Raw genomic sequence first — 19,016 nt, 5'->3', positions numbered from 1 at the left:
GATAGATTGATGTCTTCAGTATTTGAAAGGCTATTCATAGAGGGATAAGAATCATTCTTGTTGCATGATAAATATGGAAATATGTTTAGAAGAATTACTCATGTTTAACCTATATTGGCTTACTTGCTGTCTAGGGGAGAAGGTGGAGGGAAGGGAGGGGGAGAATTTGCAAGAGTGAATGTGAAAAAACTATCTTTGCATGTATTTTGAAAATAAAAAAAAAGTATTATTTGAGAGAGAGAGAGAGAGAGAGAGAGAGAGAGAGAGAGAGAGAGAGAGAGAGAGAGAGAGAGAGAGAGAGAGAGAGAGAGAAAATCATTCTGTTTGGGCCCAGAGGGCAGAGTAGGGATCATTGAGGGCAGGTTTGCAGAGAAGTTGGTTTAGAAACTAGAGAAATGTCCAGAAGTGGAGGCTGAAGTGGAGACTCTCATTGGAAAGCTTGAGTTGAGATGGAATGATCACATATGCATGAGTGATGTAAAGGGAATAATACATAGAGCTGGTTTCTGTCCAAAAATTTGAGATCTCTTTTTGCAATGAAATTGTACTTCTATTAAGATAATGAAGACAGCACTCCCCAAAGGGGGCATTTGATTCCCTTCCACACCAGTCCCTGGAGTAAATCATTTGATATAAGCAGCAGATGTGATTAAAATTTATTCATCTTCATAATGATAAAATAATGACTTGAGGAAATCAAATCTTATCATCTAATGACTCACTTGGAAGAAAGATTCTATTAAATTAATATTGAGTTTGGAACCTATCTTGGGTTTAGGTTTTGTTTGTTTTTGCTTCTCCAAAATAAATTTGATATGATAATTTGAATGAATATTCATTCCAGGAATCTTATGTTGTTTTTTTCCTCCCAAGTGAGGGGGAAGGTAGGAAAAGAAAAGAAATGCTTACAAATTATTAAAAATTGTTATTTAAAAAACAAAATGAAAAATTTTCTTGGTGCTTCTTTTTCTTCTAGGCTCAGGTTCATTGCCTCCTATTAGAAGGAGAACCTGGTATCAGTGATTTTTCTTAAACTCACTGGGGAAAACATCCTCATTTGGTTTTACTTGTCCCATCCAAAAGAAAAAAAAAAATCTAGAGCAAAAAAAAAAAATGTTTCCTTTGAATTCCTTAAAAAAAAGAATGAAAAGAAAATTTTTTCATTGGTTCCAATTTCTCTATTGCTTTTAAGAACTCCAATAAGACATCTGTTGGTTTGGGGGCCTATAATAAAATTGAAAAATTAGCAAATAGCCATAGAGGCTAGATGGATAATGAAGAGAAAAATTTCATAATATCTTAGCCTTTCAATCCCATTACAATTTTGATTACTTTTGGATACTACAATCATGCTACTTTTATGATTATCTGAATAATGCTTATTTTATTTCCCCAATAACTTCTGCTTAGCTAAATGGTGGTAATTTTTTTCTCAACTTTCTTTTAGGTTTGCTTAATATAGAAGAAATGTGTTCCTTTAAGAGAAAGTATGATAGTAAAAAATGTTTCATTTGTGAGTTTTAGGTGCTTGAGGACTAAAGCCACATTATGGGATTTGGATAAGCTACATACAAAACAAACCCAGATTTCCTAGGGAGAAAAGATAAGACAGTAAATTCTCTGTAGAGAAGGGATCATGACTTATTTACTTATTCATTTTAACATGGTTACCAGTAAAAAATTTTACCATAAAAAAATCTTTACCAAGGCACTAAATTGAACTTGGACACTATTTCATAAAAAGAATTCTAGCAAGAAGCAGAATATGGCTATGAGGGGAAAATGAAGAACAAGAGGTTATAATCCTTTTCATTTGAAAAATATTTATTTCAAATTAGACTAATTGAAAGTGACTTAACTTCATCTTACCCATTCCTTCTCAGTCCAAAAGGCAGAAGTCTTGCATAAAGGATCCAGGATGAAGATGCAATATTTGTAGGGAGGAAAGAAACCATGCACAGTGTTGAATCTTTTTTTTAATACAAAAAGAAAAAACCCTTTCTGACCTCTCATCATTTTCAAGAAAAGAAACATCCCTGCCTATTTTATTGCATATAATACTTTTATTTTTGAATCTGTTTTCTGTCCATCACTTCCTAATATGTAATTGCTTCTGACCTGGGGAATAATTATAATTTGTCTTTCTCCTTAGCTCCTGAGCTGAGATATAAAACATGATGTTGATCGAAAGAACGTTTCATGACTCAGGCAGAATGCTTTATTTCAAAATATCAGTGAACCTTAAAATTGAAAAGATAAATTATTCCTGTTCCTCTTCCATCTAATTCTCAACCACTCTTTGGTAATGTTGTTTGTATTGTCAAACTGGACCATTGTCAAGCCACAATAGAATAGATTATTTTATTTGTCACTGTCAAGAAATTGAGAAATACTGGCAGTAAGGAAAGCTTTGGGCCTTTAGCTACTTGTATCTTTTGATTTTGTTTCTTATATTCTACATTTTACAGTTTAAATTCTATTTTTAAAAACCAACACTATACTGCCTCCTTCATTTAAAAAGCAAACCATTATTCATCCATAAGTACAGCAACTGGCTTTTCAAACAAATTTTGGTGATGTCAAAAATAAAATATGTTGTCCTAAAAGACTTTGAGGATTTTTTAAAGAAATGCTGTGAATAGGGGCAGCTAGGTGGAGCAGTGGATAGAGCACCAGCCCTGAATTCAGGAGGACCTGAGTTCAAATCTGGTCTCAGACACTTAACACTTCCTAGCTGTGTGACCCTGGGCAAGTCACTTAACCCCAGCCTCAGGGGGAAAAAAAAAGAAATGCTGTGAATAAATATCCTTTGAAAAAATTTCAGGAGGATAGGGAAGAAATAAGATGAAGAGAATATCAACATATGATAAACTATAGAGGATGAATTCACTAAGGGATGGCCAGAATGAGAGAGGATCTGAAAACTCATTTTCTCAGGTTCAGTTGATGGATCCTAGGAAAGTAAGTAGTCATTCAGGCAAATATTAAGTTTTAGAAGTGAAGTCCTTTCTGATGTTTGAGAAAGAAAAGAGAATCTATGTTGATCCAGTGGGCAGAATGAGCACTCAAGAGTAAGTGTTATAGGAGACAGATTTCAGCTAAATTCAACTTAAGAAAAAATATTCTACCAGCTACATATGTCAAATGGTGAAAATAGGTTATTTTGTAAGTAGTAATTTCCATATTATTGGATGTACCTGTGCAGGTCGCATCTTGCTCATCATCTTAAGAAATACAGGTATTAATGGAGGGTTGTTTTTGATGACTTCAAAGATCCCTTCCAACTCCAAAATTGTACTTTTCTGTGGTATTAAGGTTATTTATTATGCCCTAAGAGTTATTTAAATCTGATATTAACTTACTGATGACAATGTTCTGTCCATCTAAACCTAACAAAGGAAGTGGACAAAAATGTCTAAGAAGACACTGGATTTGAAGTGATTGTTTTATAGATCTGAAATGTCCAAGCATAGATATTATTTTGATGTAGCCAAATGAGGTCTACATCGAGTCAGGAGACCAGGTGGCAGGCCTGGGTATGCTGTTAACCAGCATGTGACCTTGATTAAAACTGGGCCTCATTTTGCTTCACCTGGCAAATAGTAGGATTGGAAGATTGTATCTGGGTCCTTTCCAGTTATGGGAGCCTCTGGCATCTGTTCACCATTTTCTTTTTTAATATAATGATCAATAATCATGATAGTCTTAGGAAGATTTTCTTTCTTCCATTCTTTCTTTCTTTTTTTCCTTCCTTCCTTCTAGATGGCTTGCTCAGGGGTCCCACAGCTAGTAACTGTTAAATATCTGAGGGCAGATTTGAACTCAGATCCTTCTAGCTCTAGGGCCAGTGCTCTATCCATTGTACCATCTATCTGCCCCAGAAAGATTTCTCTCTTTATTTTTTTAAAATAATAGTTTTTCATTTTTACAGTACATGCAAAGATAATTTTCAACATTCACCTTTGCAAACCTTGTGTTCCAATTTTTTCTCCCTCCCTTCCCACCACCCTCTCCCCTAGACAGCAAGATGTTCAACATATGCCATTCTTCTGTACATTTTTTAAATGTGCCATGTAAATGACATGCAAATTCAAAATTTTATTTGTGTATATATATATATATATATATATATATATATATATATATATATATATATATGTATACATAAACACTCCCAGGATTCTAGAGATGTAAACATTTCTCAAACTCACATGAATTATTATGCTCCATGATCCCTGAGTAATCTTCACAGGGTTGTGATCTGATTGGGAAAGTAAACTGATGTATTTATTTAGTTAATGATCAACTCTCTGGAGAAGGAGCCTCCATGAATTTAGCTAGATTGGTATTATCTCAGAGGACAAGTACATGGTTTGTCATGTTGCTAGTACTTAACTCAGACACAGTAGCCTTTCGAAGCCCTGGGAGAGCCCTTTTATAAACATGATATTCTGTCCCAACTTCTTAGGTCCCTTTCTGCTGAGGGACACAGAGATGGTCAGAGGTCAATATAGAGACAGCAATGCTGCCTCCCTGAGATAGAATATGGTAGCAGAGCTTCTCCAGAATTCTTGTATCTGATAGCTGCTAACTAGATGGTGGATGTTAAAATGTTTTGCAAACTTTAAAGTGCTACCTGAATGTCAGTGGTTGTTTTCTTATTACCATTATTACTCTCAGACAACTTATCCAGGTCAGAAAGTCCTGGGTTCAGAAGATTCTGGCTCAGCTACATGATCCCTCAGTAGCCCCAAGCAAGTCCCTGAGACTAATTTCTATGAGCTGGTTCAGCTTTTTGTAGATAAGTGGAGTTGTTCTGTGGAAGAAAACACTGGTTCAGACCCCAAAAGAACATGTCACCTACTACTTTTATGGCTGATGATCTTTTAAGTAGGAATAGATTGACCTAGTCAGAAGGGTTCAAATTTGAACACTTTGGTTCATAGGTTTAGAATTGGAAGGAATTTTAGATGTCCTTGATTTTAGGCCTCTCATTTGACAGATGAGGAAACTGAGGCTGAAGTTGAGAAGTAAAGGGACTTGCTTAGGGTCACTCACGTAGGAATTGCTGAGATATGAACCTCTCCCAACTGAAGCTCCTTCTACCCCGTGATTCTGCCTTAGCTTCAGCCCTTCCTTGAGATATTGAGATTTAAAGGACTTACCCAAAATCAAACATTCAGAGATGAGATTTGAATCCAGGACCAGTGATACTTCTTCTTTCACCTTATTCCTTTGTCTCTGATATTGGGTTCTTCTTTAAGGCTTCCTTCTCTTTGCCTCTCACATCCAATCGGGGATCCCATTTGTAGCGTTACAGCTGTCCCTTTGTCTTTCTTCCCTCTGCCAGTCTCATTACATCATTAGATGAAGGCTCATAAACACCAACCCAGACTTTGGCAAATGATTCTTCGAAAGCCCTTCAGGCTCCATTTCCTGTCTCTTTCTAGTCTTATTTTATAGACCTAATTATGTTATATTTATGTCACGTATATTATATGACATAATTATGCCCCGTGTTATATATGTCAGAAAATTATATTTATAGATCTAATTTATAAATTTAATTATGCTTTACATATATTACATGTCATATATAATTGTTATATTGATATATCTATTTTATGAATAGATTTATAGATCTAATTCCTTCTCTGCTCCAAAATCTTCAGTAGATCCTTATTGGCTCCTGATTAAAGAACACATGCCTTCCCTAGCATTCATAGATTTCTCCAACTTGACATTCCTCCACACATTACAAGCATTTGTCATATTAACCACACGCTCTGTGGTCTGCCAAAACCATTTTCCAAGCTGCCTTGGCTCATGCATTATACACTCCTACCTGGAAAATCTCAGTTACCCTCCCTGCGTCTCAAGTAGATGGGGAAGACTTGCCTTTTCTGGTCTCTGTATGTTTTGGCTTCTTGCCTATAGAAGCTCAATCACATAGCTTCATAGACTGTTTGTTCCTCTAAATCCTATTTTGTTTGCTATGATTGACTACTTAAACTATTAGTAATTTTCATTAAGAAATTTATTACCTGCTGGTCTTTTGACCTGTATGTATATGATTAAACCATAAAAAAAAAACAATAGTAATATTTGTATACTTTTTAAAGGTTTGAAATGAACTTTACATATGGTATTTCATTTAATGCTCACAACAACCCTGTCTAGTCAGTGTTATTATTAACCTTATCTTAAAGATGAAGAAACTGAGGTTGAGAGTGACTAAGTGATTCCCCCTCTTTCCCCCAAGATTTGCCAACTAATAAATGTTTGAGGCAGGAATTTAAGCTGAGTTCTTTTTGACTCCAAAACCACCACATAGTGTGAGCCAGCACTGGCTCACAGAAAAAAAAAATGGAAAACTTGAAAATAGAGATGGAAAATCATTTATAGATTAGTTAGAAGTTCAGAAATGCAAATGGTTGAACCCAATTCAATGCTTCTTCCCTCCATGAAACCCCACAATCTACTTAGCATTAGCATTAGTGATGGAGTTATGTGTGGAAACTCTAGGCAAAAGTGGAGTGAAAGTCTTGAATATTACAAAGTAGTAGAAAGTGTATAAAGAAAGGCTGTATGGGGAAATAGCTTAAACAATGACCCAAGCTTAGCTCTTACAAGTTTCCATAACAAAATGTTATTACTTGTTTACCTCTGGGAGGCCATGATTTGTTATGAAAATGTATTGTAAGTACATAATAACATTTTGTAGTGACAAACATTTCAGATTGGAAGAGGAAATGTGTTTCATTTCCTTTCTGGGAAAGCTTAGTGTGGGGACAGAAAAAGAGTAGATTAAATGATTAATTCTTGTTGATCTTAAATAAGCATCTTTTTGGATTCCCTTTGTTGTCTTTTGAGAGATCTCTTTCTTAGAGCCCCCTCAGAAGTTGGTCATGGCAGATAATTTGCCATGGGTTATTGAAGTTCTTCCAGAGAGAGAGTAGATTCTCTGGAAAGGGAGCTGGAAGGGAAGAATGGCCTTGATATGCAGATGGTGGAAGGACCAGGCTGGGTAAATTAGGAAAAGTTCATCATCAGGTTGATCATATTATGAGAAATGTTTTGTCCAGAGCAATTCACAAAGACTAGTCGCTCAACAGGCTTTTGTGAAATGCCTTCTTTATGTAAGGCATTGTGCTAGATTCTGGGATTACAGAGACAAAAATTAAAATGCATGCCCTTAAAGAATATTGTATATTACCAGGAAAAACAAGACCATAAATAAGTAAATACAGCTAGAAACAAAATTGAGAAAAGATTTAAAAGGACCCATAGAACTCTCAAAGGCTATCTATAAATCAATCCACAAGCATTTATTAAGTACCTACTATGTACTTGTTGTGCACCCCCTACTGAGTATTATATCATATATATATATATATATGTATATATATATATATATATATAAAATATATATATATATATATATATATAAACAGAGAGAGAGAGAGAGAGAGAGAGAGGCATTGTGATTATAAAAACAAATCCTTATCCTCAACAATTTTACTACCTGGAGAGATAACATGTACACAAGTAAATAAATATAGATTAAATTACCAAGAAATGAAAGCCTCTTCCAATAGGATCATAAATTTGAAATCACATAGGGATTTTAGAGGCCATGCTTTGCAGATTAAGAAAGTTAGGCAGGAGTGAAAGGGAAGATATTAGCAATTAGGGAACCGAGGAAAGACTCATTTAGTGTCTTTTTGGAGTAATGTTTTGAAATGCATAAAATAGAATACAATGCATTGCAATGGAAAATAATTATACTCCCAGAAAATCAAGTTTACAATCTGAATGTTAAGAACTCTTGATGTATAAAAGATTATGCTTAATTAAGCTGACTCTTGAAGTAAGAGATTCTAAGAGGTAGCGGTAGGGATGGATGGATGGATGGAGGAGAATGTTATTTGTGTCTGGGGAGAGAATTCTCAGGCTTGTTAAATTACAAGAGCCTGCACCCAGAGAGAGGATTGTGGGGACCCAGTGTGGATCTCAGCATAGTATTTTCACTTTTTTGTCATCGTTGTTTGCTTACGTTTTGGTTTTTTCTCATTTTTTTTCTTTCTTGATCTGATTTTTCTTGTGCAGCATAATTGTGGAAATATGTATAGAAGGATTGCATATGTTTAACATATATTTTGGTTAACTTACCATCTAGGGGAGATGGTGGGGGGAAGAGAAGGAGGAAAAAATTGCCACACAAAGTTTTGTAGAGGTAAATGTTGAAAACTATCTATGAATGTGTTTTGAAAAGAAAAAGCTTTATTAAAAAATAAATTACAAGAACATAAAGTAGCCAATATTTCTCAGAGAGCATTGTGTAAATGAGGTTGAATAAAGGGAAAAGAAAGGGTGGAGACCCTCATCATTTACACTTGTGAAAAAGGGAAATTTTCAAGATATAGAACCTGAAAGGGGAGGAGGGGAGAATAGACTAGTTAGCTCCTACAATTATTTCAAAATGGTTCCCTCTCAAAGAAATGGTGATCCAAAGTTGAGCTAAATCATTTGCTTCCCACTGAGTAGTGATTAAAAAGTAAGCATGTATAACTATAGCTGCCATACAAGGTCTTTGTGAATGTGGAGAAAACTCCTCAGGACAAAAAGTACAAAGAATTCCCTGGAGCAAACAGTGCCCATGTTTTAACTAGAGTTTCTAGTTTGACTGACTTTTTATAATTTTCGGTTTTGTCTTTTGTTTTCATTTGTTCTATTTCTCAGGCTATGTAAAACCTGGCAAATGACAGTAGCCTGGACCATCCTGTTGCAAAGATCTACAAATATCCAACAGAGGAGTTTTCATTTTCTTTTAGTGGTCCTCAAGGAGCCACTGCATTTTCTTGAGCAGAAAGTAACATAATTGGATCTGGCATCTTTTCTTCCTGGGAAATTTGGTATAAACATTCAAGAGAATCATAGTATTAGAAAACTTTGATTCATTTCTGCCAGCTGAGGGTAAAGTCTAGCTTAAATAAGCAGTCCCAAGACTGAAAAGCAAAGCACGAATTTAGCATGTATAACCTTAAATGTTGGTTCAAGATCCAGTAAAGTGTAATTATTTCCTCGTTTGTCCGTAATGATGATGTTGTTCAGTCATATCTGCTCTTCACAATCCCATGGACCATACTGTCTGTTGGGTTGGCAAAGATACTGGAGTGGTTTGCCATTTCCTTCTTCAGCCCTTGATAATAATATTCAATTGCCATGGAATTCCTATGAATCCCTTGTGGGTGAGAGCTGTAAGCTATAGGCCTTAGTAATGGATTCCCTGAAGAAAAGTTGAAAGAGGACAATTCTGTTTTATTCTTTGAGTCCCTGAGTACTTTGTACCCAAAACTACCCTAAACTTAAAAAGTCATTTCAGGAAATTTATTTTCTATCATACTAGTCACAATCAGAGAGGAGAGAATAACCAACCTCTTATTTGTAGGATGCATGCCTGTGCAAGGTTCACATTATAAGAGCGAATAACCAAATAAGCAGTCTACTTTAGCTTTGTTTATAGCTGAATTAGAGAAAGAGTTTGAATCCTGCTTTAGATACTTAATCACCAAACTAATCACATATAACTTACAAGCTTCATAACTTCAAGCTCTTCTTTCATCCTTTATTTTTTTATCTTTAAATACAATATGCTAAAGCTTTATTAATTTTCTGCTGTGTATCAGTCACTGTGCTAAATGCTAGGATACAAATAAGGAAAAGAAGTCAGTCCTTGCCCTCAAAGAACTTACTAATTCACAGAAGCTGAAAGATGAGACCCAGACAGTTATGGACTTGGCTGAGGGGCGCAGATGAAGATAATGGTGAAATCAAAACAATTGGAAGGATTGGTGGCAAATGAAGAGATGGCTGTTTTGAACCTTCTATTAAGAAAGGTTTTTGAAAGAGTTTTTTGCTCTGCCCTCTAACCCCCCAATCAAAGAGGCAGAAGCAATTGAAAACAAGGAGGTTTGAACAATCTCCAGGATGATGCATTTTTCTTATGATGATCCTGGATTGGGCAAGATGTAGATGATAATGGTTTTGGAATCAAGCAGAGAACCTCCTGGCAAGTGAAGAGTGTAAGATGGGAAAAATAAGTATACCTGTCTTCTGAGGTTGCTGTGAGCCTCTAATTTGGTGGCGTATAGGAAAGATGTTTATACATATCATCTTTATGCTTGTTTTAAGATTGGCAAGTTTAACAATCCTATAAAAATGTTAGCAGCTACTACTGCTACTACTACTACTACTACTACTACTACTAAACTATTTTGGCTATTACTATCAAGGGCTAACTTCTCTCCTCCTCTTCCCATTTGCTGTTACTGCTAACAACAATAGCAATTGCTACTACCACCACCACCATCACTAATATTACCATGATTAATTCTACTACTACTACTACTACTACTATTGCTACTACTACTTGGGCTGTTATTATCAAGGGCTAACTTCCCCCCTCCTCTTCCTATTTGCTACTACTACTAAGAACTGTAGCAGCTGTTACTACTACCACTTCCCTCAGTATCACTACTACTACTATTACTGATGTGGTTGATGATGTCGGGTTTGGTTATGTGAAGAATTCACAACAGTCATTCTCTTTGGCAAAAGAGGTTGGGGAAGAAAATATAGACAAAATGAAGTAGACACTGGGAATTTGTCCCACTCTATTTCATATTTACCATTCCAGATAATTTTAGTGGAACCTGACTTATTTCCCTTTAATTGCCCTTGAACCATCTCTAACTTTTTGAGGACAGGGATAAATCTTTGACTCCTTGTGAAGATAAAAGCAATATGAGTAACTGAATGAAAATAAATCCAACCAGAATTTTTGGTAATATTGGGGAAATGGATTGTCCTTGGAGATCATTAATGGGAGAACAAAAGCAAAAGAAAACATACATAATATAGGAGAAAACTCAAACAGTCCTGAAACTCCCTGTATTTCTTTAAAAGTTTTTTAAGCTCCATATGTTCCCCCAGTCCCTCTGGTTGGAGATGGTAGGAGTGGATATTTAGGAACTGATCCTCTACCATGTAAGGAATTCTCCTTAGCTATGGAATTCTCCTTATCTTTTCCCACCTGGCTGCTTTCCTGGATTTCATCATCTCCAGAAATTCATCATTCTACAAAATGAAATCAACCCTGAAACTGTCGCTTCCTATGATGACTTCATTATCCCCCCAACTCCTTCTGTGAACCTAACCTCCCTTATTCTTTTCAGCTTCTTTTTATGAGTTCTCTCTCCCAGTGTTGGGTACACAGTAGTCACCCAAATAACTGTTTATTGATCTTGATTTTATTTCTCACTGTCTAGCAATGTGCATTATATGTTGCACAACAGAGATATCAAACTTGCTGCCCATGCAAAACTCCCAAGTGGGACCTGAACTAGACTAAAGTGTAGTTGATTGGAAAATGTATAATAAAATTTAAAAAATACAATGGAGAAGGTTAATTTGTATTGACACAACTGCTTTACAGTACCAATAATGTTCAGTCAATTTATTCATTTATTCCAAAAAGTGGTGTTTTTTTCCAAAGCTATAAGTGCTGACTACTAGGCACCAAACTGCATAACCATATCAGACAATCCCTGCCTTCAAAGAATTTATATTCTGTTCAAGGGAAATGAAAGTTTATATAGATAAACTGATACAAAATAGATTTTATTATAATCATTTGTTTCAATCACATCCAATTCTTCTTGACAAAAACATTGGGGTGGTTTGCCATTTCCTCTTCCAGGTTATTTTATAAATGAGGAAACTGAGGCAAAGAGAGTTAAAGTCTGTATATAAAATGTAAACAAGATGAATATAAGTATTATGGAGGGTGAGGAATTAAGACTTGATAAAGATTCTAAGAGGTAGAAGAAAACACATTCTAGGCCTGGGGACAAGCCTGAGCAAAGTCTAGAAACTGAAAAGAGAATGACTACAATTCATCGCCTTTGGCAGCACAATAGTGCATGAAGGAGAGTGAGTGAAATGAACTTGGAAAGACTGGCCAGACTTAGACGGTGAGAAGCTTTATTTAAATGATGAAAATAAGAAGTTATATTAGAGGTTATAGGGAAGCACAAATGCTTCTTGAGATCAAGGTTAGATATGGGCAATTTTCTAAATCTATGAATGATGCAAATTGTTGGTGGCAGAAAGGAGAGAACTGATTTGTGTTCATTGAAAAATATTTTAACTAAAAAAAGTGATGAGTTTTCATAGGTACAAATGGAATGGTACGTTGAGTAATGGAAAGAAAAGTGAACTGGGAAGTTAGGAGCGACCTGAGTTCAAATCTTGGCCCTGATAAAAGTGTGACCATTGTCATCAAACTGATGTCCTCATTTGTAAAATGAAGAAAATAGGATATGTAGTCCTTGCCTCATTCCAGGTTTTTGTAAAGGCCAAATAAGCTAATGTTTGTAAAGCACTTTGTGAACCAGAAGAGATTACATAGACAACAGCAATTATTACCCAGTGTTGTTACTAATTTAACACTGAATATTTTTGAACATCAGTTTTCTGAATATGTGAGAATCCCCAGGCAAATTACAACCTCTCAGTGGCAAAGACAGCTAAGACTATCGATTGTAGAACTGCATGGTAAAAGTTTTGCATTCAGGAATTCCTTATACTAAAGAAATTATAGGATCCCTCCCTCCTCCTCATTTAGCCCAATAGGTCTGTGTGACCCAAGCTTACCAGAAGATTAGCCAATCTAGCTGCCTGTCTTATATAAATTGGGCATAATAAGTGTCTGATAAATCTAAGTTTAAATTGAATCTAGATATTACATAAATATGATCTAGTAATATATGAAAAACATCAGATTTACCTATTTGTGCTTGGCTTTTTGAGACTCCCAGGCCCTTCTATTCTTCACTATCTCCCAAAGTCTGTCCAAGTTTGTCTTGCTGCTTCCATGACACTGTCCATCCATCATATCCTCTGCTATCCCCTTTTCCTTTTGTCTTCAATCTTTCCCAGCATCAGCATCTTTTCCAATGATTCCCATCTTATGTGGCCAAAGTATAAGCTTCAGCTTCAGTATCTGACCTGCCAGTGAATAGCCTAATTTTTTTTAACTACCAACTGTTTTGATCTCCTTGCTATCCAAGTCTTCTCCATCCCCACAATTCAAAAGTCTGATTTCTGTGGCATTCAGCTTTTCTTATCTCTATGGAAATGTATTTACTTGTTAAACTCATGTGTATTTCTCCTTGTTTTTCAGAATCATGATTCCGGTAACGGAATTCAGGCAATTTTCTGAACAGCAGCCTGCTTTCCGAGTACTCAAACCATGGTGGGACGTGTTTACGGAATATCTCTCTGTAGTCATGCTAATGATTGGTGTGTTTGGCTGTACCTTACAAGTAAGTAAATAAAACCTTAGCATAAATCCAGAGGTGGGAAATGTGGAAACAAAGGAAAGCTTTTCTTTTAAATAAAATTTTTGGTGCCTTATATTTTTATATGTTATTTCCAGAAATATTCTCCCTCTTTTCCGTCAATCTCTCTCTCAAAATTGAATTAATATAATAAAGCAAAAACTCAATATGGAGACTACTACCCACAAGGAAATGACAATACTACACCTCAATAGTTCCCCTTCTCCTCTGCTTTCTAGTAACATTGGCATCTCTGAAGTTCTTTATATGCCACTTTCTATCTCCTGGCTCAGCATTTTCATTGCCTGAACCCCCAACGCCTAAAATTGTCTCCTTCCTCAGGGCCAGCTCTTGGTTCTCCTGGCTTCCTTCAAGCTAATTTACAACTATTCCTACCTGCTACAAGATGCCTTTTCCAGTGCTTCCCTCTCAGCCCTACACCCTGATTATCTTATACATATTTTGTTTGTTTTGTTAACATATTGCCTCTCTCTTTAAACTGTGAGTAAGTTCCTTGGGAGCAGGATCTATTCCATTTGCCTTCTCTGGATGTCCAGTGCTTAGTAAGCACTTAACTTTGGTTGACTGGATAAAAGGAGGGGGAGGGGAGGATTCATTATCTGCTCTCCAGGATCATCTTTAGTTTTTCATTTACTTTTATGATCCTTCACATTGTTGCTGTCATTTGTGTATGTCCCAACTTTTTAAACTGTTGATGACCCCATATGGAGTTTTGTAACTGAATGCAGGAATCATGAAATTATGATTTATTATCAGTAAATTTTGATTTGTCTACCTATTTTTATATGCCTATATATCTAGTGTCAAATAAAAATTTCTCTGGTGAAAAGGGGTTATGAGTAGAAAAGAAGCCCTGGTGTATGTTATTCTTTGGGTTCTGTTTATTTCACCTTGCACCTCCCCCTATTTCTCTGAAATGAAAAGAAACCATTTTAAAGAATCACTGGAGTTTGATTTTACATGTATCCTTTCCAGGGGTTCTCAAACTATGGCCCGCAGGCCAGATGCGGCCTGCTGAGGATGTTTATTTTTGATCTTAAGAATTTTTAAAAAACGAAATTTATTAAAATAATTACATTTTTGAATTAGGATCTCAAGAGCATAAATTCAGAGCCAGGGACAACTTTAGATGCAATCACCCTCTCCTCCTGATTCTATTGGTGAGGAGCTGAAGCTCAAAATGGTTAAGACTTGTCCAAGGTCTCACATCCCTTGATTTCAAACCTAGTCACTTCCTCCTATGCCAAATTCTTTCAAAGGGCATATTTTTCTTTTTCTATCTTTTTTTTTTTTTAAGGTATTGAGGGATAAGTGACTTGCCCAGAGTCACACAGTGGTAAGAGTCTTAAATCCAGATTTTAATTCAAGCCCTCCTAATTTCAAGGCCAGTGCTCTATCTGCTGCGCCATCTCAGCTGCTGAATATGTTTCTTTTTTTAAGCTTCACAAATGAATGCCTTTCTGCCCAATAGTAATCTCTTATCACACCTCCACCGGATGGGAGTGGAATGAAACCCACCCTCTGCCTGTCTGAATATTCCTTGGCTGCTAGTGCTCCTCTGGGCCTTGTTCATGAAATACAAACACAAAAAAGGATCTGTCCCTCCCTTCAGAGAGCTTCCATACCAAGTGTGTGCTAACAGTGTCCCCTGTAAATCCTTTTGGGATTGTCTCCACCATATTTGGATATGTGACACTTCTCAGAGCTTGCTTAAGATGCAATGGAATCATTAACCTTTAGAAGTAAAGAAAATCTTAATGTCTTTTCATCCAGCTCTCTCCTTTTAAGATGAAAATACTGAGACAGAAATAGTTCAGAAATTTAAGATCAGGTATTTTGGGGCGAGTTTGGGGATTAGAAAGTAACCCTCACATGGCCAAGTCTAGGATTCTTTCCAAGTCTTCCTTATGTTTGTATTTCCTATGACAAGGAGACTTTATGGAAACTCAGAAAAATACTATGAAATTCAAGATTACATAGGAAAATAGTATCACTGAGTATTCTTTATTGTAGAAGTGTAAAATATAAGGTCAGCCAGGTGATACCATGGATGTAGGGCCAGACCTGGAACAGGAGGACTTCTCTTCATAAATTCAAATCTGGGCTCTGATACTTTCTAGCTGTGAGACTCTGGGCCAGACTCTTAGCCCCATTTGCCTCAGTTTCCTTATCTGTAAAATGAGCTAGAGAAGGAAATGACAAATCACCATAGTATCTTTGCCAAGGTAGTCACAAAGAATGGGACACAGCTGAGAACCAACTGACCAAAAGTTGTCAAACATGAGGTGGCTGTTGTCTTCCATACTCCTCACTGTAGCAGAACCAGATAAAAATGTAATTGGGAAATGTTTGACATCTAATAACTATAATAAATTAGTAATAATACAAGTATAATAAAAACATCAGTAATGTTACATTTTAAAAGTAAGTCAGTGTGTGCCCTTGGGGATTCTTATGTCTGGGCCCGTTTCTATTTGAGGTTGACAGCACTGATTTAGAGAACAGATCTCCCTTAGGTCCAGGATAACGTTCCAACATTCTCTGCACATTTGGCCTCATTAGGACATATTCCTACATTACCACATTACCATGGGGGATAGGGAGGGAGACTGTGCAGGCTATGTAAGTCCCTTAGCTCATGGGAGCATTTCTGCACTCCGATCTGAAACTCTGCTCTTTGTTCTTTTGCAATGATGGGCTTCTGTAGTTTGTCTTGGAAGTTAGATAGTCTTCATTTATTTATTAAGTTGAATACTAGAAACATATAATAGCAGGAGCAAGTATTAAAGGGGCAATCAATATAGATGAGAGCACTTGAAAAGGGGAAGAGATGGTCATGGGCTGGACTGTTAAAGGAAGGTTTTGAAAACATAATAGGATTTGAGTGAGTCCTGAAGGATATTTAGACTTCATAAGCAGTGGTAAAGAGTGTTAACGCGTGAAAGATCAATAAACATAAAGAACACAGTAGTAGGCTTACAAAAGTCCTTGTGTGGAAAGACAGGGAGTAGATAAATTGACTTAGAATGGAGGTTTCCTTTGGTTCCCAATGGGTTAAAAAAAAAGCTGAGGCTAAGGACTACGATCTTATCCTATAGGCAATGAGAACCACTGAGGACCTTTGAGCAGAGAAGTGACAAGCTGAGAATTATACATCTGTTTGAATGTGTGTGAGATATCCAGTTAGAAATGTAAACTAGTGATATACACTCTCAAAAGGTAAATTCAAATATACTACTTCTAGATAAGGCAATGAGTGATAGTAGGCATGGATTTAGGCTACCGACTAAATCTATAGGATGTGGGTTAGTGATATCCCAGAACAGGAAATACCCTCCTTCAATCCAGGTCAGCCTCTTTTCTGAAGCTGATTCTTAAATAATGTTCTAGATCAGTAACTTGCCCTGTAGCTAGAATGTGGTAGAGCCCAGATGAACTTGGCTTCTAGGTCTCTCTCCACTTTGCACTGTTGCCTCTTTTAAAACAACAGAACCAATCCCTGCCTCCAAAGAGCTCACCTTCTGCTGCTGCTGCTCCTGGTATACATTGATATAAGCACTGGGGTATATTCAGGAAGGATGAGCGGTCTGAGGCTAGGGCTGCTCATTGTTTACCCACCATCCCAAAAGCTGTAGCTTGCACAGTTGCCACATCCTGCCTAAACCGTGCTAGCAGACCAGCTAAATAAGGCCTGAGGGTAACCAATAAGCTTCAAACTCATCAGTGAGTTAGAGAGGTTCTAAACCAAGCATGTGAAGACCCTCCCCTGGTGGAATGGATGGAGCAGAACAACTTGTCCCAATGGCCAGGAAGGTGGGAGAAGCAGCAGCTATGGAGGGATTAAAGTTTGATAAGACATTGAAGAAGCCAAGGTCAGCTGAATCCTGGACCATCACCAATCATCCTTGACTTTTATCTTGCCACAGAACTCTGGTGACTGGAAGAGAGAGTGAGATTGATGACTTTGGACTGTTCTGCCTCACTTAAATCCAATTCACTTGAAAGATAAGACATCACCCTGTTATGTCATTGGTTCTCTTTGGGAAAAAAAGGACAAGCAACAATATAAGCACTCTACAGTTTCTAAAATATTTAACTGTACATTATCTTAATGGAACTTCACAACAACTGTGTAATGAAAATGCTTACACAGATAATTATTCCCATTTTAAAGAAGAGGAATAAATGCCCTTGGAAGTTAAGCAATTTGTTGAGCTAGAAGGCACAGTAAATAGAGCATTACACTTGGAGGCAGGAAGATATGCGTTCAAATCTACTAACTAGCTTTGTAACACCGGGCAGGTCACTTAATTTCTACTTGTCCCTATTTGTTCATCTTCAAATTGGAAATAATAATAACACCTACTTCCCAGGGTTGATAAAATAATTCTCTCTCTCTCTTTTTTTTTTCTCTTTCTCTTTCTCTTTCTCTTTTTCTCAAAAAGTGGTTAAGACTTACACAGAGAAACACAGCTAATAAGTGTTAAGTGTCTGAGACTGCATTTGAACTTAGGTTCTCCTGACTTCTGTCATCCAACTGTCCCCATCATTTTAAATGTTAAAATGCTGGCTATTATATTTTTTTTAGTCACCTGCATAATTAATTGCTGCAGGATCTGCACCTAGATTTTCCAGATACCAAACTCAATGTTCTTTTCACACTATACTGCTTTTCTAAAGAGGTCTGATTTCAAGTGTGACCTCATGCTAGCTGTGTGACCCTGGACAAGACATTGTACCTTTTTCAGTCTGTTTCTTATTTGCAAAATGGGGATAGTAATACTTCCTACCTTCCAAGGTTATTGTAAGGATCAAATGAGATAATAATTGTGAAGCACTTAGCACAGTACGTGCCACATAGTAAGCACTGTGTAAATGTTAGCTATTATTATTATTAAATAATAGTACTTGATATTTAGGTATGGGAGGGGGAAAAGACAAGATTCACAGAAATGACACTGATGTTTTGACTTTGCTTAAATGAGAGACCTTGTATGGAATAAAGATATTAAGAAGAAAAATTCTTTGTGAAGCCAAGGGAGGAAGATTTGGAGAGGGAGGAGAGGAAATATAATAAATTAAAATAACCTTTCCTGAGCCCTAGCTATTGAATGTTTACTCAATCTTTGAATTATCAAATACAATGTATATTTCCTATCGGGAGAATTTTTTATTTTTGGCTTTTTATTTAGTACTTGGTAAAAAGTAGTAGGTTCCTTAATAATTGCTTGTGGTATTCGAAAACACAAGAATAAGATTCCTTGCTTTTTTTCCTTTAAGAGACACTTTTGCTAATTAGTTTTATGGGGTAGAGGTGGGGGGCAAAAAAGTAGGAATTCTAAGCTTTGTTGCTTGACCTTTCTTTCCCTTTTCAGACAGCTGGGAGGCAGGCAGATGTTCACAAAAGGGACTCAGTGACGATAGGGATCAGCTGAATGTGTTCCCATTGGTTCTTTTTGGCCTTGCCCAAGGTTCTGTCAGAATTATTGTCCTGTCCAAGTATTTACTGACATTGTCCTCTCCTCTGTGATCTGTTCCAGTGCAACAGACCATTTCCCATCATTTTTCCTTATAAGTCTGGAGCTTGTTTAT

At 36.5% G+C, this 19,016-nt stretch overlaps 1 protein-coding gene across 1 annotated transcript in view; it reads left to right on the top strand.

The window, feature by feature from the left end:
* LRRC8C (leucine rich repeat containing 8 VRAC subunit C) overlaps positions 1 to 19,016 on the top strand; it is a 99,385-nt gene that overhangs the window by 48,709 nt on the left and 31,660 nt on the right. The window contains exon 2 of the mRNA XM_074266283.1: positions 13,247 to 13,388. Coding sequence (XP_074122384.1) covers positions 13,251 to 13,388 — 138 coding nt within the window. The 5' untranslated portion in view covers positions 13,247 to 13,250. The remainder of the gene's footprint in view (positions 1 to 13,246; positions 13,389 to 19,016) is intronic.

Source organism: Sminthopsis crassicaudata, chromosome 4 (genome assembly GCF_048593235.1).
Source record: "Sminthopsis crassicaudata isolate SCR6 chromosome 4, ASM4859323v1, whole genome shotgun sequence".
NCBI lineage: Eukaryota > Metazoa > Chordata > Mammalia > Dasyuromorphia > Dasyuridae > Sminthopsis > Sminthopsis crassicaudata.
This window is presented reverse-complemented; position numbering and strand designations above follow the sequence as displayed.